We start from the raw sequence: 23,561 nt of genomic DNA on the forward strand, positions 1-23,561 counted from the left end.
TAGCTAAGCGAGAAAAGCTCTTTGGATATTTCCTTTTAGTCATGTGCCGCCCTTCTGCTCTAATATACAGTATATTGTGCTTTTTAAAGTCTATGACACATCCCTGATACAGGAAATGTGCGCGCTACTCAAACTTTACAGACATGGTAGAAAAAGACAGCATCCTCACTTCCTCGTGCTGAGCTGCATTAGAGTAAACTAGGCATCCTCCCACCTCTGTGACATGACAAGGCAGCCCCTTACAGCTTCTGTTAGAACCCACAACACTTTCCAAATGAAGCCTCAAAGATCAGTATCTTTTTGGGGTTTCCCCCCCTTTTTCCACAACTCAATCTGGTTATGCCATCAGTTATTTGACTCCACTTTGACCAAAGTCATGTAGCATAAATGCAAGTATGTTCAGTTCATTTAAGGAACTGAACTGTTTCCTCTCAGTTATGGACAAAATATCAATGGACTACAATCCCGTTAACATTAACACAGTAACATGTTGAATGTGTCTTTTGTTTGTCAGGGTTGCAGGACTACAACTCCCAAAATCCCAGAGCGACGTTTACCCACGATGCAGTTCGGCTCTGAGACGCTGAGGCAAGATGGCGACTAAAACAAGCAAAGATCCTCCACCTTTTGATTGCCCATCGTGGTGAGAAAATGCATATGTCAAAGTTCTAATTGTTTGTTTGTAGTGTTATATAAGGTGCAATTGAACACAACGAGGTTTTTTTCATTTATATAACTTTGTTTTATTCACGGAAAAGCTTTGCATTTGCTGTAGCTACAGTTAGCATCTAAGCAAGCTAGCAGCCTCGGGATGACCCGTTAATATTAGCATTGCTTTATAAATGGTGTTAGGTGTTTTTTTTTTTGCAAAAAGGTGCTTCACGTATTTAACATTGAGATAGATTAAAACAATGCATGTTGATATATCTTAGCTTTTGTGGGGTCTGTTATAGTATCCTGCAGCAGATATCCACCGCGGTAATGCTAACGGTAGTGTTAACGCAGTTGTTTCCATGCTGTCGATGTCGAAGCTCTCGCTTTTATTAAGCAATCAAACACGATAAACAGATGTATATGTTTCACTTTGTACAAATACCAATAATAAATGTATAAATGTATAAAGCGTTCACCAGTTGTTTGCTTTCAGGGCAGGCAAGCCGCCCCCAGGTCTCCATCTAGACGTGATGAAGGGAGACAAATTGATAGAGGTAAATGGTTTTTGAAGTCACTGTGGTCTTGCCATCCACTTAACGTTACTGTATACTCGTATTAAAGCATGTAATACATAATCTTGTGGGAGGTGTGGTAGCTGAATGCACCAGATACGAGCCTGACAGTCTACCCTGTCCTGGATGTGTTGCACACTGGGATTTCCCATGGCTGCAAGGCTTCAAACGGTGCGAGAACAACATCAGCCCTGAGATTTAAGCTTTTCAGTGGGAAGTTACACTGTTGAGTTATGGCTCAGAGGCACAGATACACTGCAGACCGTTGACAGACATTTTCAACAGCTGTTTCACTGACACTGAAACTCTTTTCTTGTAGAAACTGATCATAGATGAAAAGAAGTACTACCTGTTTGGGAGGAACCCCGACTGGTGTGACTTCACCATCGACCACCAGTCGTGCTCACGTGTCCACGCTGCCCTGGTCTACCACAAACACCTAAAAAGGGTCTTTCTCATAGATCTCAACAGCAGTAAGACATTTACAATGACACTTTTTTGTACATTTTGTATTCAGTACCAGTGACCGAGTCCAATATTACATGCAGGAAATGCACAAAAGGGCTGAAATGACTTGTCTGTTAGTTTTCAAGCAAAAATAATAAATGTTATTAAATGTTGTTCCAAGTCTGCAAATCAGAGGTTTATGTCACTACAAAAAATAGACTAATATATTCGGACTGTTGGTCCAAAGAGAAAATACTTTGCATGTTATGAAAATAATTTTTAATGGCAGCCCCCATAGAATGGGCAAGGATCACATTAAACTTACAGAAATAATGGCAAAGTGTGGTATATGGAGTCATTAACTCTGATGTGCTTGTTTGATGCAAATTCATAATTTCATGTTTTGATTGGTTCCCTGGTCCATTTCAAATTATTATTCTTTTATTGTTGCCCACTTGATTCAGTTTCATAATGAAATAACATTTTAAAACCATAAAAAATCTCTACTAACACACTCTTTATATGATTTTCACAATTCTAGCACACGGTACATTTCTTGGACACATTCGTCTGGAGGCACACAAGCCCCAGCAGGTTCCAATTGACTCTACGATATCTTTTGGCGCTTCAACGCGGACCTACACCATCAGAGAGAAACCTCAAACTCAAGGCACAGCTGGCACAGGGGACAGTAAGGCAGGAGAAGATGAGGAGCTGAAAGGACTGCTTGGGCTTCCAGAAGAAGAGACAGAGCTGGAGGTACATTTACTGTCCTGATAATATTTTCATCCTTTCAAACATGAACTATGTAAAAGAGAAAAAAAAAGCATAAAATTTACAAATTCTTATTTTAGCTACAGTACCATAAAAAGGCTAAATAATGTTTAGTATATATGAACATATATGAACAACGTTTGTGAACATTAAAATTTGACTTTTTTTATCCTTATAGATACACTTTCCAAATTTTTGAAAAACATATTGATATAAACCAATCTAATAATTATATGACCTGTAGTAGTTATGTTTACTCTTCCTATCGTTTGAAGATTTAGATTATTGTACTTTATTTGGTGCAGTGTTGTTAGTTATATCCTGATATCAGTGTTATCACATCACAAATTTTTTTTATGTGCCAGAACCTGACAGAGTTCAACACGGCTCACAACAAGCGCATCTCGCTCCTGACAATTGAGGAAGGAAACCTAGAAATTCAGAGGCCTAAGAGGAAACGCAGAAACTCTAGAGTAACTTTCAGTGAGGAGGACTCCATCATTAACCCAGGTACAAATAAGTTAATAACATACTATTAAGAAGACTGAGAAGAAGCTTTATGTTGTTTTAATTCTTGTTTTTTACTGACATTTTTAAACAATTTCTACTTGTAAACTGTAATTTAAAAAAAAAGTCATTTTGTAAATAGTTACAGTTCTTGTGTGAAGGTTTCTATGAATTTTCTAGGTTAGCATTTAGCTACTTTATAACTGTTTAACTTAAACAAAAGTTGCTCTTCATTTAAATGTATATTTTTAACAGGCTTAAGATACTATCTAATTTCCTTAATTGGCTCTAATTATTTTGATGATGCAGTGAGAGATGTCTTATTGTGTTTTAAATACAGTCCTCTCAGAAAATACTGGCTAGATGGCAAAAACAAATCAGCTTTGTCATTGCAGTACTTTTGAAGAGGACTGTTTATAACCAAGTCATATCACTAGACAAATGCATGTATTTTTTAAGTAATATTTGCTATGACATGTATTAATTCTAACATGCTTTATACATAATTACAGAGGATATCGACCCTTCGGTGGGGCGCTTTAGAAATATGATACAGACTGCTGTCATCCCCATCAAGGTAAGCTTTGGTTTTGCTATTAAAATAATTTGAGTTACATTTAGGGTGACATGCTACATAGCCAGCTGTTGAGTTACTCAACAAAGCAGTGGGTTACTCACCAAAAACTGGTGCTCCATTCAAGCTAAGTTTATAACTGGTTCAGAATATTCACCTTAAAAGTATGGATGTAAGGCAGGGATATAAGGGATATGTTATGTGTAGCATCAGGGGTTAATTAAGACTTGTGGAATTAATAATGTCATCCCCACTGTAGAAACGGAGATCAGAGGGCCAAAACACTCTGGGTCTTGATGACTTTGCTTCAAAACGCATGCATGGCTACAGCTTGGGTGGAGGTCTCTATGGGGACTTGCCTCCAACTAGTCATGAGAACCATCCTATAGGAGCTCCAGGAGGTGCTTCTATGCAGGGAGGGCTTCCGCTGCCCTTCCCTAATCCAGCACCAGAGGTGGACCTGGCCCCAGAGGCTCCCCAGCCTCCTGTCACCCTCAACCCCACCCCTGTCACAGCCCCTTACTTACCAGAAACGCACAACGAGCCACGCAAAAAGAAGTATGCCAAAGAAGCTTGGCCGGGGAAGAAACCTACTCCTTCACTACTCATCTAACCAGGCTCTTAAAGCTGCTGACTCTCAGGTTACCGGCAAATGCATCAGGGTCTGTGGCTTGAAGGAGGTGGGCTCATTCAATTCAGTTTTCTTTTTTTCATTTTTTTGTGTCATCACAGCAAAGCAACACTCATCTATCAAAAGATGTTGTCTACATTTACAAGTCAGCAGCTGATATTTTGTCTGGAGATCTTGTTGACTCCAGACAAAGCTCATATAAATTCACAAGACTTGACAGTGAACATTTGAGCCTCAGAGTGGCAGTGAGATATGCTTGTCTAAGCGACACGCTTCATAAATACAACATGATGGGACACTTAGTTACATTTTTATTGTGTTGGTTGTAAAGTTGGATTTTGTTTTTCTACTAAACATGTTTCAACATTTTTTTCCACTCCTCTCATTTTGATAATGCTATTAGACAAATGGCAAAAAATTACTTTTATATTAAATATTTTACTGTGAGAAATCCAGGAAGTCAGAATACAGATATGAAGCTAGTTTATATCCAAACACAGGGCTGCTTTTTATTTTGAAAACCTTATAATATAACAGAATCAATTGATTTTCTCACTGAAACATTTACATTCTGTATTAGACCAATATTATTGCAATTGTTCTACAAGCCAGTAGATGGTGACTTGTGCTCAAAGGGGAGAGTTTCCAGTGAGGTTTGGCTGCAGACTTGCAAGTAAAACTGTTACTCACCTGTTGCACTTTGCAACTTTAAACTCATCTCCATTTGCCCATCTAAACAGTACACTGATCATTTTCTAAGCTACAGTATGCAGTGCAGGTTTCTACAATGGCTTACTAATTGGATTAATGTTTGGTAGTGACATGCAACATCAGAATGGATTCTAACAGAGCAACCAGTTGTGCTAGCAAATAGTAAAAACTGAATGGTTTGGATTTAAGAAGTAAGACTACAGTGTAGGTCGTACAGTAAACTGCTCATATGTTGTTTTCCCAGATCAACCAACTAAAAGGTCCCATGAAATGGTTTTACTTGGCGTATTTTTTTCCAAAGATTTACAGGGAAAGTAATCTGTAACTAAGGCCCCCCAGCTCTCATCACACCCAGGAAGCCACAGTCACAGTTTATAATATATATGTTAACCACAATGCCACCACAGCAACCTTTGTCACTCTGAGTTTGTTAGGTGAGATAATGGACTTTGAAGTATCAGGTTTAGTGTAAACACTGCTTGTAGCTAGTTGGTTATGTAAGAAAAGCTGGTTGAGTTGAAGAGATGGAATCACATTTAGCGTTGGACTCGAGTTGACATGAAGTTTAAGTGCTTGTTTCATGGGACCTTTAATAAGTAATGAAAGGCTGTAGACTGAAGAAAGACAAAGTGTGTCATTTTTATAAATGTGCTGTTGACTCTTTGTCCGTGTGGGTGTGTGGATTTTGTAATCATAAGACTGTAAATAAAAAATGACTTACTTTTGACTCAGCTCGACCATGTTTTCAGTTTGCATTGAATTTGCTCTGTCTGTATTTCAAATTTGTACCCGATGTGAGGTCCTCTTAGGGCAAGTGCTTTGATCGCTTGTTAGCAAACAGCACAGAATGAGAACAAAGGTGATTCAGTGTATAAATTTATTTTTCTATTGTATTTCATACCACACCTTCCCAAAACATATCTCAGCAGTACTTTGGACCTCAAATCTAAATGCCTTGTAAGTCAAATGTGATTCACACAGTAGTAGTAAACATAATATAACTCAACTTTAACACAATTAAACATGGACAGGGAACAAGGTGTAAACAAATTATCAGTAAAATCCTTCATAATTATTTAACCTGATCCTTGTGCAGCCATTAACAAATAACTACGGTACTAAACATATTGTACTGAATAACACAATCACAAATGGAGAAACAAAGTTACTTTTTAAGATGTTATTTTTTTTAGACATAGCTTATTGATTTTTTGTTAATGATACAGGTAATATTCCTGTTTTTAACTTGATAATGCTAAATCATCAAGTTCATCATCATCATCATAAAAAAAATGCTTCAGTTCAATTAGAAAACATTAGTATAAAATATAAATGCAATTACATTTTTTACCAATGATTTGCACCAAAACAAATCAAGTGACTAAACTCCAGTACACTTGGTGTTAGTGTAAAAGTTCAGATAATTTTAAACTTTAACACAGATCAACTCTTTGAATTATGGGTTTATAGGTTTTATCTTGATGTGGATGCCATTGATTGACCGGAGCACCAGTCTAGGAATTATCTTGGGTTTGTGAGCAGGGTCTTCAATCAGCTTGTACCTCTTCAGTGTCATGGCTATCACCACTTTCATCTCATTCATGGCAAAGTTCTGACCAATGCAGTTTCTGAGGGATAAAAAAAATAAAATAAAAATCGTAGTAATCGAGTAATTTAAGAAGCCACACCACTGGAAGTAAGCAACATGTTATGGGAGTAGATGTGCAGCAAAAGCATCATCATAGTTTTATTTTTTATTTAGAGGGAAAAGATATTGACTTGAGGTTTGAGAATTCAGAAGTCAGTTTCCTCGGAATCTCGATCTCTTGTTTCATAATTGATGTGACTACTGTCTTATTAGTGTTTGTTTTTTCTCTGAATATTAGAAGAATGAACTAGCAGTAGCCATCATTAATAATATAAACATTTCTTACTTAGATCAATTCTATCTTACACTGAGTTCACTTCAGCATGACTAACCTCCCAGCTTAATTCTAATTGTGAGACAGTCACACTGTAGGTGTGGACAAACCTTGGTCCAGCTGAGAAAGGAACAAACGCATGAGGTGACCTCTTGGAAACATTTTCTGGTAGGAAACGCAGTGGGTCAAATACCTGTAATAAACCACGATGAGAAGAATAAACATCAATGTTGGGTATATCACACATGTTTGTAATGGTTGTGTTAAAGTTTACTACTAAACTGACTCACATCAGGGTTTTCCCAGACAGTTGCATTCCTGTGAATCCCATACACACTTACACCAACATGAGAACCTACAAATGAGAAGCATAGATTTGTTTAGGTTGCAGGTGTCAGTGGATAAGTCACTGACAATTGACCAATGTTTTACTGTGTAACTAAATATTGACCAACCCCATATAACCTCTATATACCACAATATGCTCAAAATAAATCCACTCTGCCCCACTGAGCCCTCTCTCCCCCTGCTATGCTATGCTCTTCTATCCGCTGCTATGCTCTGTTCAACCCATATGCAGATGGCTGTGCAGGTTTAGCCAAAAAGCGGGATGTAAATGTATTAGTTATCATCAAAGTACAATAAATGAAAACGCAGCAAATTTTACTAAACAAGCAGAAATTGCTGAAAATAGAAAACTGGTTACAAAGGATAGCCTCGCTCCAAAACCTTTAGAAGCAAATATTTACACTGCTCCCACTGTTGTTCTGTGAGTCTGACTTCACAGTTGAATTGTAAACATATAAAACTACTTAAAGCTTCTAGGATACAAAAGATGTTAACAAGCCGCATGAGGATGACTTTGTACATCAAAAACTGAGGGAGGGCCATAAAAAAGTTAATGTTTTATTATCGGCCAGTAGGGTAAAGGCTGCCATGTATGCAAGACTACGCTGTCTGCACACTTCTCAAGAACTTTAACTTACATACAGTATATCTGATTAGTCTTATAATGACTGGGACATGCATCACAGACCTTCAGGCATAGACCGTCCATCAAAAAATGTCATGGGTTTGGTGATTGTTCTGGAAAATCCCGGCACAGGAGGGTAAAGGCGAAGAGATTCTTTTATACACATCGTAGTGTATGGAATTTTGCTAAGATCCTCCCTGCAAAAGACAGACACAGTGTTGCTGATCAGTAAAGTGACTTAAAGCTCTCCATGACCAGCTGCTGTCACATAGAGTGGCACTATCTTGAATTGCTTAAAAAAATGTTATAATGCTTAACGCTACCACTCCATTGTGTCCTTGCCATCCAGGGCCTCCATGATCTCATTTCTGCAAATCTTCTGGTGTTCTGGGTGGCAGGCCAGACAGTAGAGGATGAAAGAGATGCCACTGGCTGTGGTGTCATGGCCTTCAAACATGAATGTGTCCACTTCTGCTCGTAGATCTTCATCTGACAGACCCTGCTGATTCTCATCCTGAAGGGGAGTTCAGTGTTATACTTTATTTTATCATCTGCGTCATTTGCAAAACACTAAAATTAATAACAACTGTACTTTACAATGACCATAATAAAAGCAGATCAAACATACAATAAAGATAGAGAGATAGCGTTTCTGTCTACACTCTCACTAGAGCAGGGGTTATTTAACAGTGTCATTCTGATTTCAGAAAGTGACTAGTATTTAAAACATGTTACATATCATACTCTTGCAAAGAGAAGGATGTCCAGGAAATCCAGGTTTCTCTTGGTCTTCACACGTTCCGTTTCCTTCTCTGCTTTTAGTACTTCTTTTCTCTTTCTTATAACTTCCGCTTTAAAAGACAAAATAATTAATGAGGATTTGCAGACTCACTCAAGCAATGTACAAGTAATATAGCAAACTGATGCACTTCAATGCCATCAATATTTTGAAGTGGTTTAAGACGGCATCAATCAAGTGATGTGTGCTAAGTTTACCTGTATGACTGTGAGCCACCCTGCATGCTTTCCGATATTTAAACCCATGTGGGCTGAGAGAGAATATGAAGTCACTATGGTATGGAAACGTCCTGAACCGCAGATTAACCAGATAACTGAGCTCATATACCGCTTTGATGTATGTATTTGTTCCACTGAAATGAGAACATAGGCAAACATTAAATGCTACATTTCCCCCACTCAGACATCGCTCAGACAGCTGAAAACTAAACAACACGAAGTTTTCATGAACTCACCTCTCAGTCTGACAGTTGCTGTTGTAGCTGAATGCACACTTCAAGATGCTGTCCAGTGTCATGAGGCTCACGTGTTCAAACAGTTCAAAAGGATTCATTAGTCTTTGCATAACGTTCCCATTTGTCCTGCCAACGGTTAAGCAAAAGTAGTGATTACACTCCAACGCACTCAACCAGCGTTGTCGTCTGGACAACCTGGTCTTGTTATGTTTCCATCATTACCACTTACCAACATAGTTTTAGCAGACTCTGACATCAGGTTTACATATGGTTTCAGAACATCATAATGGAAGCCTGGCGTCAGGAGCCTTCTGTGTCGAAACCACCTCTGACCCTTTGACACCAGTAGACCTTCCCCTGAACAGAGACAGGCCACATGTGAGTGACTCAGCAAAGCCATTGGGGAGCAATCCTACTTTAAGCCAAAGCTTTGGTAAAAAAGTAAAGCAGTCTTACCAATCCAAGACGTAATAAACCTATATGCAATATCATCTTTTGGCTCTGTTAGAAAAAAGAAAAAAGAAAGTTTGTTATGTTGATCTCTTCTTGTGGGTTTGTCTATGTAGCTCATGACAAAGTAAAACGAAGACAGTAATTAAATCACGATTGCACTGTTGTAACGATTTGTATTATTATTATTATTATTATTATTATTAATCATAAAAGTGAGTGTTCACACACCTGTAGTTGTCAGTAGGGTTTTCACATAATCTGGATGGTGAATGTTGAGGAAACAAACAAAGGGACCAAACCACAGTGGGAAAGCATAAGGGTACTGCCGTCCATACTTCACAAACTTGTCCAAGTCTGTCCCATCTTGTTTAAACTGAGAGAAGAAAACAAGACACAATCCGTATGTTTTCTTTATTATGTTTACCAAGTCGGTATCTTTAATTGGCGATAAAAGTACTGAGATCATCTACATGAGTCAAAGTAGAAATGCCACTATATAAATGCTCAATTGTTGAATGTAATTAATGTCCCTTATTAACAGTGTATAAATAATATTTGAATTCACTGCATACATTGATTTGTATAATAATAAAATCTTGCAGACCTGAGATATGCATATAGGCCTAAATAGAAAATATTATTCAGTGGCGTATTGAAATGGTTCACTGGACAACATGTGCAAAACAATCAATAGTGAACTGTCCGATTTACCTCGAAAACATGTCCAAAGAGCCAGTGCCTCTGCGGTCCTGGGAAAACCTCAGTGCTCTGAATCGTGAAGCGTCTTTTCGCGAGCAACACTGTCAACTTGTAAACAAATGCAACAAAACAAAGCACAGCAAAGAAGTGATGCAGCGGAAAATACACGAAGACTTCCGTTAACGCCATCCCGCCGAGTCCTGCTCTTTGCCGGAGGAACTCTGTCTGAACTTCACTACACCTACTTGGTGATAACAGACTCTGCAGGCGGATCACGTAATCGCCGGTGGCTGCAGGGTGGGCGGGCTCATCTGCGCGTAGCTGTCAATCAAACGATCACCTCACAGCAACACCATCAGCAATAAATTTTACTTTTACTTTTTAAATGTCTTCCTCGCTGTGTCTCTATTCTTTAGCTCAATTTCATTATTTTAAATGACATGGATAAGAACACACAAACACCTGTAATTATAAAGCAATAGAATTCAGCAGCACCACAAACATTGACCCCACACATGAAAATCTATCACAGTAATGTAAAAACTGAACATTATAGCTTAAGATTGCAGCTAGATAAAGCAATTAACAAAATACACTGCATATACATTTTCTTAAAACCACCTCCAGCTCATCAAATAATTATTCAGCACTGTACATGGCAAGATTGAAGATTGAATTTTGCAGATTGTAAAAACAGACTCTACAGTGATAAACTTGAACTACAGGCTGTTATCATACAGATGTGTTAAACCTGTTTAATGATGAATCTAAACATTCAGTGAGTCGTGAATGAATGAAGCGCCAATATTAAAATGACCAGATCCTAAGCATGAGTAAACTTGTGCTAGGATGAGTCACATCTGATTCATGCTGCTCATGTTATGTAAATTGTTTTGCTTTCTGTTAACCATAAATCAGTCAGGATAACCCCTGAAGGAAAGTTACTGTTTGGAAGAAAAGTGAAATAGACTGATTCAATTCAATTCAGTTTAAACTGATTCAATTCAGTTTAAACTGATTCAATGCAGTTTAAGCTGAATAAAGTGTAAACTGAATTAAAGGCACAATTTTGAATTTTTGAATTATTGCAGGTAATTTACATAAAAAGCAGTGAGTAAAAACAGTTTGACACCTTCAAATGAGAAATTTAACTTGTTACTAAATGTGCTGTCATCTATGCTAAAGCAAAACGTAGATAAATGCCACACCATCAGAAAAATAGCGTGGGTGAAATTTCCTCTGCATTGTCTGTTGGACCACTTCCGATGTGTCAACATGAATTTAGATGTTACACTAAATCTAAAACCTCCTGAAGCAACACACAGTCTCTGATCTTTGTTTTAAATATCAATTGGAATAGAGCCACAGAGGGAGTGTGGCTTTCTGCTCAGTATTTGTCTTTACTTCTGTAGGAACGTGACTGCCTCAGCCATGATGATAAAAGCTTTTATTTTTTTAATGATTATCTGGAACTCCTTCGCCTCAAAAAGCAGTAAGTAGCTGCTTAAAGCAATTCATATTTCTTCTTTCTAAATATTTCTAATTATACAAACTATTATAAATAGAGCACCTTATTACGTGTCATTTTTCAAGATACTTTTAGTGTTGTAACAGAAAACTGATATTTTGGCAGATACTTATAACCTCCAATTCTCGCTGGGATGTCAAGCCAAGATACCTTGTCAACATGACAAAAGTAACTCAAACTCTTTTAAATGGTTTTACAAGAAGGATGAACATGCTGAGAAAATCCAGATACATTTTAAAGACAAGACAGGAGTGGAATACCACAATGCCTTTCATCGCAGAGGGAGTGTTACGCGTGATCGTGCCCTGGTCATCGATACATTTACAGAGGATGATCAAGGCCTGTACTGGTGCCAAAATTGTTATGGAGACATGTGCAAGAGTGAACAGTCCATAGTCGTCAGGGTGACAAAAGGTAACAAAGGTTTGAAGTTTTTAAGACATAATCTGAGATATGAACCTGCTGTGTACATTTATTAATTTATTATTATTATTATTGTTTTCAGAAATTCATAATGATATTATTGGGACAGTATACGTGACTGCAGGCAGCAGTTTTACATATTCATGTCCAAGTGAATTAACTCACTTTAAATGGACTTTTGCCGCGAATTACACAACACTCAGGAACTCGGCAGCAACAAGACCTAAGACAGATGTTGTGACTTTCAACAAGTCTTTACACATTGCAATTGTCAAAACAGCAGACGCTGGGAAATATACCTGCTGGACGAATAAATGTGGACACACACAGAAGATATATACTGTCAACTTGTGTGTAATCACAGGTACTGTTAGAAAATCATAGGTACAATGTATTGTATCACAAATATTCAGTGTCTTATGTATGTTAATATTAAACTGTTTAACTTTAAATCTTTTTTTGCTCGACTACAGTAAACTCGAGTTGGAATTCATCTGTTTCTTGTACTGTGACGTGTGATGTGGACTTGAGTTACATTAAACTCAACAGTACATCAAATGAGGCGACAGGCACCAGAACTATAGCTGTGAACGTGACTCCCCATGGGTCTTTAAATTGTAGTGCAAAGCAGATGTTTGATGTGTATAGTACAACTAACAGCACTCATGCACCATCAAATACTTCAATCACAACAAAAGGTGGGTGTTTTGCTGTATTTCTCTGTAAAGAACTCATGACCTGAGTCAGAAGAATACTAGTTATTCTATTTTTGGTTTTTACAGGCACAAATACACAACCTGGATATCTGAAACCAGTTATTTATGGAACATCGGCAGCACTTACATGTCTTATTTTACTTGCACTTTTAATTTTCTACCTCAGTCTAAGAATAAAGAGAGGTAGGATATGCTCTATCTTATTGAAACTTCCTGTTTAAAGCGTGTTTAGTGGTCTGCAGCCTTGATGCACAATGTGTGACAGGGTTCAAAGTGTTTGGGGCTAGGGCACGTATACATGTTCTTGTTAAGTCTGTTTCTCTTTGTGTGTCTTTAAAGATGTTTCTCATAATCCTTCTGGCTGTAACATTGATGCCATGGTAAGTGTTATTCGAATATACCTGTGATGGTAATAATATTATTACAACCTAATGCTACTGACCAGATTATGCAAGAAATAACTGGCATGCGTGTAGTTTTGGTTGTGTAATGAAATGTTGTACCTCTTACTGCAGGTGGAAGAAGAGTCTTCAGTTATTTATTCATCAATTATTTTCCGGACACCTCCTAAGACAACAAACAATATAAAACATATCAGTGACAGTGGTTGTGTGTACAGTGAAATAAAACTATAGACACAAGGTCTGAAATTAAGACCACTGTCATCATAATAGTTTTTCTCTTCACTGGTATAATTATATGTTTCTTCTTATCTTCAATCACTATTTCACATAAAATAAGTTTTTATGCAAAATACTTAATTTGTTCTTTACACTATTATAATTTCTGAAGATTCCTTTCTCCAAAATGACAGAAAAGTTAGGTGTGCAACCCAAAATCTTTAGTTTGGTCCAGAGGATTTTAACGCAAGACTTTAGTATTTCAATTATTTTGAACAGATGTTTTATATAAAAACTATTATAACTGATTGTAATTATTTTTTATGCATTTACACTACTAATTGTCAAGAAGTAAGTCAAGAAGTTGAGTCAACAAGAGATTGCTTATTACATCACACTCTAGGGTCAGAAAGTGAAACTACAAGTGGGGACAAATTTGTTTGTACCCTTTCACAAAACCAAAAGAAACCCCAGTTAACGTTAATAAAATAACTTTAAACTAACAAAATGAATAAAGAATAAAGAATGATAAAGTCCTGATTATTAACTCTGACTGTCTTTTCAAAAGTAAACATAATCTCCAAGCAGTTTATTGTCCCTGTCACCAAAGTTGCAAAAACTTGGTCCATGGGACTGTAGCCAACCTCCCTGGATGTGAATGAAAAAGAACCAAAGACTGAAAAGAAGAATGGTGGACAAAGAGCTAAGGACATTTTCTAAAGATATTCAGGACAGACCGGCTTTTGGTAAAATGCAGATAGACAAGCTCCAATCCATCTGGGAGAGTGCTCTTTGGACAAATGAGACAAAACTAGAGCTTTTTGTTAAATCACATCAGCTGATGGAAAACTAAAAAAACAAAACTAAAAGAACACGACCTACTGTGAGTGTTAGCTGGGTTATGTTTGGGGGTTTGCTGTGTCTGGCACCGGGCGCCCTGAGTCTGCAGTGAGTGCAGTGACTGTGTCTAAAGGTTGTGCAGCAGGATATTAGGTTAGGTCTACCACCATTATCATTTGTTTTCTTTTGCTTAACCACAAAAGTAGAAGCAAAGTTTGTATATTTCTTAAATTTGTTTTCTTGTAATACTTTGTTAAGCTATCTCAGAGTGTCTGCAATGTTGAGGTACTCTAGTATCCAGTACTTTGCACTTTTATATGGGAATAAAATATAACTTTACCACATTAGTTTGATAGTGGGATATTGGTCTTTATGGGTATTAACTGTCCTCCAGCAGGTGGCTGCAATGCGCCTTAAAGCTGGATGCTAACATCTACGAACACACTCGAGGAAGAAAAGGAAGCAAGGTGCTTATAACTCACCCAGTGTGTTCTTTCTTTTTGTAATTAGGACCCGAACAGCTTAGCTGTATTTATTTAAATTAGCTTTTCGTTCATAAACATATATTTTTGTCGTATTGTTCAGATATCCTAACACTGAAACGCTTAAGGTTAGCACGGTAACTCCACCAACAGCTAGCAAACATTGTGGCTAAGCGGGATAACTTGGTTAGCATTAGCTAGCTGTGAGCTAGACAGCTAACACTAACTACAAACATTAGCCGTGTGTTTATTGAACAAGACCCAGTGAGACTTGTCGTTACCGAGTAATCGGTACTGCAGTGGGTCTGCCAAAGGCAAACAGCATTTCCCCGACAGGTGAGCAGCTGTATTTTGTTATTTTGGTTTTCTCTGGCAACGTTAGCTTTAATGAATCAAATGAGTTAGCTAACTTGAATTAGCTAGCTTACGAGCAACGTTAGTAGCAGTTAACTAGCTAGATAACAACTCAGTTAGTTAGCTAACAGTCAAATTAATCCACCAACCTTTTGTCGTCTTTTAGATTCGAAAACAAAGTTCCTGAGAAGAGATGGAGGCTCCACCTGTCACTGTAATGCCTGTCACTGGGGGCACAATTAATATGATGGAATACCTCCTACAAGGTAAGATGAAGACGAAATAGCTAACGTTAACTGTTCTATAGCTAGCTGTAGTATGCTAACTTTCATTTGCAATGTAAAACACAGGTCTTGTGGCCTATTTTTCAACCAATTAATTAATAAACATCTAACTTTCATTAACTTTAGCAATCAGCCATCAGGTGCTGCACTTTAGATGCAGACATAATGAAGGTTTGATAGCTGTATAATGGTACAATGATGCACACGACTTTGTCTGTGTAGGCTTATTCACTGTACCATCATACTCTGGGTATGCCTGGACAGGTGTAGATGCTTTGTTCTGCAATAAATGCAGTAAAATCCAACACTAGGACAAACAAAAATTAAACATAAATTTATGAAGTTGAGATTTTATTGCATGGCTCTTGTTTAGAATGCTATATTGTGGATATTGTGTGAATTTGTATTATGTATGTTGAAATTACACAACTATTTGCAGTCAAAGTCATCAGAACACATCATTTATATTTGTGCACCTGTTTTCTCTTTAACAATTCAGGTAGTGTGTTGGACCAGGCTCTCGAAAGCCTCTTACATCGCCTGCGAGGTCTGTGTGACAATATGGAACCTGAGACCTTTACAGATCATGAACTGGTTTATCTTCTGAAAGGCCAGCAAGGCAACCCTTTCCTTCTGCGTGCCAGGCGCTCCCTCTCTCATCCCACATCTCCATGGCATCTACGTTATCTGGGCCAACCTGAAGTGGGAGACAAGAGCCGCCATGCTCTTGTACGCAATTGTGTTGATGTGGCTGCCTCTCACACATTGCCGGAGTTCCTGAATGAGATGGGTTTCCGCATGGACCATGAATTTGTGACTACTGGACACATATTTCGCAAAGGTGCGATGAAAGTTGTGGTTAGCAAGTTGTCGCGCATCCTAGTACCAGGGAACACGGAGAATACAGAGCGTTTATCACTGTCATACTTGGTGGAGTTGAGTGTGTTGGCTCCAGCTGGCCAGGACACTGTGTCAGAGGACATGCGCAGCTTTGCTGAGCAGCTCAAACCCCTAGTCCACCTAGAGAAGATCGACCCAAGCAAACAGAGACATTAAGTTACATAATTAAGGTTGTCAAGTCCTCTTCGACTAACAGTGGACATTTTCTGGTGTTTGTTTGCTTTTTTTTTTTATAATCTAATTTTTTATAAAATGAAATACATTGCAACTTTGCTTTAACAGTTACACTTCTGGCCTACTTGATTTGTGGAGAATGTTTCTATCACCACAATGTATAATTGCTTCCCATCACTTTTCACCAACGACTGTAAATTATTAGATTATCACTTTCATACATCTTATCACTTCGGCAAAACAAAACTATAAGTTGTGACAACAACTATCAGCTTTTCAGAGTATGAGGTAATTTAGCCCCAAACCTTATACATTTTCTACTGAAGTACCCGTCTTATCCTGTATCATCACTTTGTTGATTATCAACTCATTAACTGCCATTTTAACCCACTAGGGGTCTCTCTTGTGCTTCGTGAAACTCTGTTTTGATTGGAGCAAACCAAACTACCTCAGATCATCCACAGGAGCTGTGGTTGCCATGGAAATAATTAGCTGTGAGATCTGCACGCCCCCCCCCCCCCCCCACTCTAATTAGCTTTCTCAATTGCTTAATGATACATAGACCTGTGAAAGCCTTTCTTTCTTCCCCTCAACAAAAGCATTGATTTTCCCTCTCTTCCCCTCTCATTTCTACTGTTAACCCATTAGTGCCTCTTTCACGGGAACTTGAGCTGGGACTATTACACATGAAAGCACTACAGCTGCCTCGGGTTCTTCACTCTTCATGCTGAAATCTAACATTGCCTGTGTACCTCTGTAGCAACATGGCCAATATGCTGTGGAGACTGAACTAACTGATGCACATCCTGTCAGTTATGATAATAATTTGGGTAATAAGACATGAGTGCTTCTAATAATATCCCTACTGGAAGATGCATTTGCAGGAGTTGCAATGTAAAGTTACTATGTACATGTTTGAAGCAAGAGCTTGAGGCTGTCTCAGTGTGTTGACCTACCTGCATATCAAGGCTCATGAGGATAAGCATGCTGGGTGTAAAGGTGAGATGACACTGCTTCCACTTGCGTTTGGACAACAATTATTCTGTAGAATATAGTCCTGGCACATTTTCTGTGTTATGAAGGTAATTTGTTTTTTGGTCAAATTGAACTTGATTTCATAATTTGCTACTCAGTAGAAGACGTCCATCAGTGAGACCGAATTATCTGATGGAGACAGTTTTATGTTGCAGCAACCAGAAGCAGACTACTGGCCCTTAGGAGTAAAGCATGATGTTTCAGCTCTGAGTGAATTATGTATTGAAGAGGCAGATGCCTCCTTGCCCAAGGCTTTATATGTCCAGCATGAATACACTACAGTCTGCTGGCTTTCTTCCACTTAAACTTGTGTTTAGCACAGTGCTCTTTGGTGATGAGCTGGACTCCCACTGCACCTCCACTCCACACTGCCTGGAGAACAGAGGCATAGCTTGGCTAATCAGTGTCTTGGCATCAGGCCTACCCGGCTATTGTGGATGTAGCCAACCACTGACTTGCACAAGTGAGGATTTAACTCGTTGCCAGAAGCAATATGATATGCTATATGGTTTATTTCAAGAAATTGAGACCGAAATGACATCCTTTTCCAACACACACATGCAACAATGATAAGTCTGTGAATAAGGTTTCATAGTCTGTTAAAATATGTAAGTGAGTGATCTTAAGACTCATTAGCTTTCATTGTAGGTATGGAAATAGGCCACTTTTGGAATATTTTGAGTGTGGACTCAGTGAGACGCCTCTCTTTCCATAGCAGAGTAACAAATATTTTGATTCAGTTACATTTTGTTTTTAGTCTATTAGCAGTTTTTGTATTCTATTTATATTCATTTTCAAAATCAATATATACACACAGAGCCTTTTATTGTTTCTGATTCATTGAGGGATTGAGTCTATAAAACACCTGATAATGATGAAAAATGATTATATCATATTAATTCCAAAACCTAAATGTATTCAGCTGATATAAATCAGAAACATTCAGAGCAGTGGCTGTACTGTACACTGGTTATACTGTAGACACCTGTTGACAAAGAAATGCATATAGTCTGTAAAGTCTCATATCTTAAGGTGGAATTTGCAGTTGCATTGTAACTGTTTCACTGTCCACTTACTTCTTCAGCCTTTACACATACTTGACATCATTTTATGAAATACAGTTATACATGCTGCACTTTTGGGTATGAGAACAGCTCACACTGATTTTCCTCTTTGGACCAATTGGTTGTCCTGGGTCTTTAATATAATTAATTGGATAAGGCAGATAGTGTTAATCATATTTTGTCAGAACTCTGAATTGGAAATAGAAGCCATTACCTGCACAAGACTTTACTCTCCATTCAAAAACACAGTCTTAATTAAAAGTCTTGGCTCCAGTTGTATTTGCTGCCTCTGAACCTAATGTTCATAGTTGGCAGCGCAGAAGCCAAGATTCCACAGAAAGCTGGTTCTTGCCTGGGGCAGGAAGTTTTTAAGTCAACCTACTTTGGGCCAGTGCCACAAATGGGTAAAATCCAAGCTTTGCCTACTCAGAAACATTCCCATTACTTGGATTTGAGCCCTCTCTTTCCTGTGTCATTGGGAGCCCATATGCTTGTTAGAGAGTGTGGGTTGTTTGCCGAGAGGGGAGGAGAATCAGGGGAGGTGTTCACTCAGACAGGCATCGATCTCCAAAGCATGTTCTTGCTTTTTCTCCAGCTTTCTCTTGTCCTAATCCCTCGGGTGGAATGGGGTGCAGGGATAAATTGCACAACACCACGAGCTTGCCAGGAATGGCTAAAGTGGCAGGGCTAAAGAAATGAGGATGGAGAAACAGATGGAAAAAAATATGTCTCTTTCCGTATGTGAATGAAATTCCAGAGAACTTTTTAAGGATGCAAATTGACAGACACAAAGATGTGCCTTGTTGTTGCTGTGCTGCTCTGCCTTGCTTGTGGCTGGCTGAGGTGATTACTGCTGTGCAGAACGTGCTGTTCCAGGATGAGCTGCTCAGAGCCCGAAGCCAGCCACGCTGCCTCTGGAATGTCTGGTATGGGGACAGCGTAGCAGACACCCTAGAAGGGACCAAACATACGTACTTTTAAAACTCGTGCTTACTCCTCGCTGCTCGTCTCTGTGGAGATTCAGTCCTGCAGGGAATCTCTGTGTCTGGTCATCCTTTTTCACTTTATATGTATGTAATCTCAGGTGATAACAAGTGATACGACTTGTCCACAAGCTTCACATAAAGAACGTTTTGTTAGTGACCAGAGGATACGATATCCAACAAATTCAAATATCCCCCACCTTGCATATAATAATGAATTAAAAGAATGGACCATTAATCCAAAGTGGAAGAGAATTAGGACTTTTTACACGTACTAGCAACATGGCATTTTAACCATGATCTCACTGATGTTCAACATTAAGTCACTCCATGACACACTGTATGACACATCCTCCCTGTTTAAAAGTGGGCTATTTTTGACACACACTTCAGCATCGTTCATGTGTGAGTGCTCAGTGTGGCCATGTGTAATTTTCAAGTACGGCTCCAGTGCATGCAGGCTTTGCATGAAAAGGGTGGGGTCCTCTGAGATTGCCAGCCACCTTGCTTCACAGGGACTGGGTTTGGTTGTGCTCACGAACAGTGCATGTGTTCCTCTCACATATGACTGTGTTTTATGTCTGATAAAATATGTCTTATCGAATTCTCTCTTGATAGTTTGAATAATAATGAATAAGTAATGAATGAATAATAGTCCCCACAGCAACATCAACAGAGCAGATGTGGCTGGGAATGAAAATTTGAGGAAGACTGTTGGTGTAAAATAGCCTGCCAGAGTGAAACTGTGAGGTCCAGCGTAAAACCACCAACCCAGATTTTTATTCTAACAGCATTTATAGGGAAAATAAACAGCCAATGGGAGCAGAGCACCTGTGACTGTGTGCCCGCCCCGCTGTCTGATTTTAGGCGGGGGGCGTGGGATGAGGGGCGGAATCCCCCATCGGTCATTGTAGCAGAGTTACGCACACGGGTCTCTCCAGGGCTGTGTCTGGCAGAGCAGACTCTTTGGCGTTGCGGCTTTGCAAATGAAATTTGAGATGATAATATGCAAGTGTTTTTTTTTTTTTTTTTTATCCCCACTTTGGTTGGAGTGTGGAGCAGAGATCATTTTTGATTCTGGCCTCTGAGAAAAAAAAAAAAAGCCCCATTTCACCTCACTCCTCCCAGATGAAAATCTAGGGTTACCTAATCTCTCTTAATCTGTGCTAAATCTGTCTAATCGGCATAGAAAATTACACTCACTGAGGTCTAGCCGGCAAATAATCAGCAGGGATGAAACCTCCTGCGCGCCGTGAGTTCTCCCTGGAGGGCATTTGGACTCTGCAGTTAGTGCACGGGACAATTTGTTACGTAGAAAGACAAACAATGTATTTTTAAAATAAATAAATAAAAAAAAAAAAACCCTTTTGAAATTGTGCAGGAATTTCCCCATCTGTGCGTTTCACACTGGCTCACGATTGGACGTGCAGTGTGGCGCACAAAGCGCTTCGCCAAAACATATTTAGGCAGAGTTTTGATTAAGAATTCGGGGTTTGTTCCCTCAGTTCATAAAAGATATGGTGAAGAGAAAGAGAGAGAGCGAGAGAGAGTTCGGGATTTCGCTGTAATCATGTTCGGAGTGTAGACTATTGATTTCGTGAGCACACTCCAATTGGCAGCATCTCCACTACAGCGCCGGCGCGTCATCCTCGGTTCACATCGACGGAACGAGTTGTAAGCAAATGAGAACATGTGTGGGATCTGAGAGAGTGAGAAAGGGGAAGGGGATAGATGGGAGCAAGAGGAGGTGTGATAAAAGCCAATTTTATCATCCTCGTAAGTGGATACGAGATTTGATCGTTGGACTATTTTTTTTTTCCTTTATATTTCTCAGACTGGGAATTTATCGATTCGTCACATACGCACGCCTCTTCATTATAATTGCAGACAGTTGGGTGCTGTTCAGGCTGAATGGACTTGAATGTGCCGCTGCCAGCTTAATCCGTGCAGACTGGAAGATTTAATAATTCACGGTAATCGCGCATTATCGCCTCAGTGGATGCTCTCCACACACCCCTGGTGATTTTTTCCCCTCTCTTTTCCTATTCTTCCTGTTGTCTTCTGGAGGATTTGTCGACGGCTGCTTGGCAAACATGCTTCTTATCTGAAATATCATCTGTTGCTGCAACTGGATTGAAGAGCCCCCATGACTGGCTCTGACACACGTTTGAGACCGGCTGTCTTCAGGTGATGTGGACTGTCAAATAAAAAGCATCTTATTCCTCATTTGATATTTTACTTCAGGTAAAATGGACGAAAAATTGTTATTACTTTTATTACTTCTCTTGTCTCTGCACGCGAAGCAGTGATTTTCCTTCTATTCATCATGAGTCTTCTACTCCTTTGAATTGCCTCTTATTGATTCAGACTGGGAGCTCAACAGCCGTATTACAAGGCGAATTTCAACGTAAAGACACATTGAAGACAGTGGGATAAGGGAATCGTGGAGGTATTTTCCTCCCTTGCTCTTCATTTGATTTATTCCATTTCCAAGTGAAGGGTAAATGCTGATGATGGAGGACGACGAATTAGACGCTCATCAGGGTGACTCGGATTTCGAACCGCAAAGCCGGCCTCGCTCATGCACCTGGCCGCTGCCTTGTCCGGAGGACTTCCCCGGCGGACACGAGGTCAGCGGGGGTCTTCCACTGGCCAACATCAAGGTGGAACCAGAGGACGTACCCGCTTGCAGAGCGGGGCTCGTGGGCGGAACGCCGGGAGAGCTGAAGCATCCAGCCGGCGCCCCGGCACCCACAGGCGCGACGCACCCATGCCTGGCTGGCGCGGCTCTCGATGTGACCGGACCGCTGCGCAAAGCCAAATCCTCGCGGCGGAACGCGTGGGGGAACCAGTCCTACGCGGATCTCATTACCCGCGCCATTGAGAGCACACCAGAAAAGAGACTCACGCTGTCACAGATATACGACTGGATGGTCCGTTATGTGCCCTATTTCAAGGATAAGGGCGACAGTAACAGCTCAGCTGGCTGGAAGGTAAGGAAAAGAACACACGGAGTGTCTAGTGATAATATTGACCATGATTCCTATTCACTAAGCTATTTTGATCCCCTCGCCCCCTGTGCCATACTCATGTCACTGTGGGATTCCGTGTCAGTTACGCATGAATGGTGCCATGCGTTATCTTGTCTTAGTTCATTACTGCCGTCAGTCATTCTAATGGGTCATTGATGGCAGCATGTGATAGACTGGAGTGGAGTCACTTGCTGTGTGTGTAACAAGGCTTTGCTCGTTCCAGCTGCAGAGAGTAGAGCACGATGGCCAGAGTGCGTAGTTGAACATGACATTCACAAAAAGAAAACTGACGGATAAATATAATAAAGTATTCAATGCAAATAGGCAGTGCAAATAGGCAGTGCACGCTTTCTTGTCTTTCTTTTTATCTGTTTAAAACCCCATCCAGGAATCAACAGTGTGACACTTGTGGGAGATCATAGGTCAGCTGTCCATAATGTAAATATTCCAAGTGGTGTTCATAACTGACCACAGTCCACCACCGCTGCCTCTCTGGCTGAGAGCCTAGAGTAACATCCTGGAGATCTGCCCATGTTATCAGCCTCTGCTCCCAACCTCATCTTGTTTCTATTCATTATGCCAATCTGAGGACAGGGAGAAGGGGCAGGACCATCAGCGGGGCAGCGGTGCTTGTCCTGATGATGCACCTTTGCTGAGCGGAGACCTTGACACTAGATGTGAAGTTTGCTTCTGAAAAGACTCATTTCCACGGTGATGTGTGATGGAGGCGGAACACTATCATGGGTTTTACGGATGCATTGTCAGTCATCAGAAGACTGCTAAATCTGTTATTTATTTATTCATTCATTCATTTTTCAGATGACTTCACATTAACCAGTTATATCCCTTTTCTTTCATAGGCCATTATTAAATAAGCTGTTGATGTTTATTACAAGATTGATCTTGTTAGATAAGAGTTACCACTGTTGTAGTATTCCTAATCTAGGAACTATTTA

At 39.6% G+C, this 23,561-nt stretch overlaps 4 protein-coding genes and 1 non-coding gene across 10 annotated transcripts in view; 4 read left to right on the plus strand and 1 right to left on the minus strand.

The window, feature by feature from the left end:
* The first annotated feature begins 540 nt into the window (after positions 1 to 540).
* Positions 541 to 5,607, plus strand: ppp1r8b (protein phosphatase 1, regulatory subunit 8b). The gene is made up of 7 exons (XM_026373355.1): positions 541 to 643; positions 1,148 to 1,208; positions 1,546 to 1,699; positions 2,215 to 2,432; positions 2,813 to 2,957; positions 3,467 to 3,531; positions 3,788 to 5,607. Exons 1-7 carry the CDS (start codon positions 594 to 596, stop codon positions 4,139 to 4,141), a joined length of 1,047 nt encoding a protein of 348 aa, XP_026229140.1. The 5' UTR covers positions 541 to 593; the 3' UTR covers positions 4,142 to 5,607.
* Positions 1,314 to 1,478, plus strand: LOC113171183. Its single transcript, XR_003299685.1, has one exon.
* A 134-nt stretch (positions 5,608 to 5,741) lies between the features above and the next one.
* LOC113170300 (cytochrome P450 4B1) lies at positions 5,742 to 10,763 on the minus strand. Its single transcript, XM_026372341.1, is given in 13 exon segments — positions 5,742 to 6,498; positions 6,903 to 6,985; positions 7,083 to 7,147; positions 7,829 to 7,962; positions 8,089 to 8,279; positions 8,510 to 8,616; positions 8,762 to 8,916; positions 9,019 to 9,107; positions 9,109 to 9,144; positions 9,248 to 9,375; positions 9,475 to 9,519; positions 9,700 to 9,844; positions 10,183 to 10,763. Coding segments are annotated over 13 exon segments (1,527 nt in total). The 5' UTR covers positions 10,360 to 10,763; the 3' UTR covers positions 5,742 to 6,326.
* Positions 10,764 to 11,238: 475 nt separating this feature from the next.
* Positions 11,239 to 17,729, plus strand: med18 (mediator of RNA polymerase II transcription, subunit 18 homolog (yeast)). Of its 6 annotated transcripts, none has more exons than XM_026372347.1 (8): positions 11,253 to 11,662; positions 11,804 to 12,112; positions 12,204 to 12,485; positions 12,595 to 12,819; positions 12,904 to 13,217; positions 13,353 to 14,764; positions 15,300 to 15,399; positions 15,917 to 17,729. In XM_026372347.1, the coding sequence occupies exons 7-8, from the start codon at positions 15,327 to 15,329 to the stop codon at positions 16,471 to 16,473; spliced, it is 630 nt and encodes a 209-aa protein (XP_026228132.1). In that variant the 5' UTR covers positions 11,253 to 11,662; positions 11,804 to 12,112; positions 12,204 to 12,485; positions 12,595 to 12,819; positions 12,904 to 13,217; positions 13,353 to 14,764; positions 15,300 to 15,326; the 3' UTR covers positions 16,474 to 17,729. The 6 variants fall into 6 exon arrangements, with proteins under 6 accessions (XP_026228129.1, XP_026228128.1, XP_026228132.1 ...); XM_026372345.1 differs by having other exon boundaries at positions 11,254 to 11,662; positions 13,353 to 15,115; XM_026372344.1 differs by lacking the exons at positions 15,300 to 15,399; positions 15,917 to 17,729 and having other exon boundaries at positions 11,239 to 11,662; positions 12,904 to 13,020; positions 13,177 to 13,217; positions 14,692 to 15,114.
* A 3,271-nt stretch (positions 17,730 to 21,000) lies between these two features.
* Positions 21,001 to 23,561, plus strand: part of LOC113171155 (forkhead box protein O3-like) — a 29,074-nt gene continuing 26,513 nt past the window's right edge. Inside the window, exon 1 of the mRNA XM_026373540.1 lies at positions 21,001 to 22,566. Coding sequence (XP_026229325.1) covers positions 22,078 to 22,566 — 489 coding nt within the window. The 5' untranslated portion in view covers positions 21,001 to 22,077. The remainder of the gene's footprint in view (positions 22,567 to 23,561) is intronic.

This window comes from Anabas testudineus, chromosome 16 (genome assembly GCF_900324465.2).
Source record: "Anabas testudineus chromosome 16, fAnaTes1.2, whole genome shotgun sequence".
NCBI lineage: Eukaryota > Metazoa > Chordata > Actinopteri > Anabantiformes > Anabantidae > Anabas > Anabas testudineus.

Coding starts and splice junctions, on each gene's coding strand:
- ppp1r8b (XM_026373355.1), top strand. CDS start 594: ATGGCGACTAAAACAAGCAAAGATCCTCCACCTTTTGATTGCCCATCG. Junction 644..1,147: donor CCTTTTGATTGCCCATCGTG/GTGAGAAAATGC, acceptor GTTTGCTTTCAG/GGCAGGCAAGCCGCCCCCAG. Junction 2,958..3,466: donor GGACTCCATCATTAACCCAG/GTACAAATAAGT, acceptor ACATAATTACAG/AGGATATCGACCCTTCGGTG.
- med18 (XM_026372343.1), top strand. CDS start 11,602: ATGATGATAAAAGCTTTTATTTTTTTAATGATTATCTGGAACTCCTTC. Junction 12,486..12,594: donor CAACTTGTGTGTAATCACAG/GTACTGTTAGAA, acceptor GCTCGACTACAG/TAAACTCGAGTTGGAATTCA. Junction 13,218..13,352: donor GCTGTAACATTGATGCCATG/GTAAGTGTTATT, acceptor CTCTTACTGCAG/GTGGAAGAAGAGTCTTCAGT.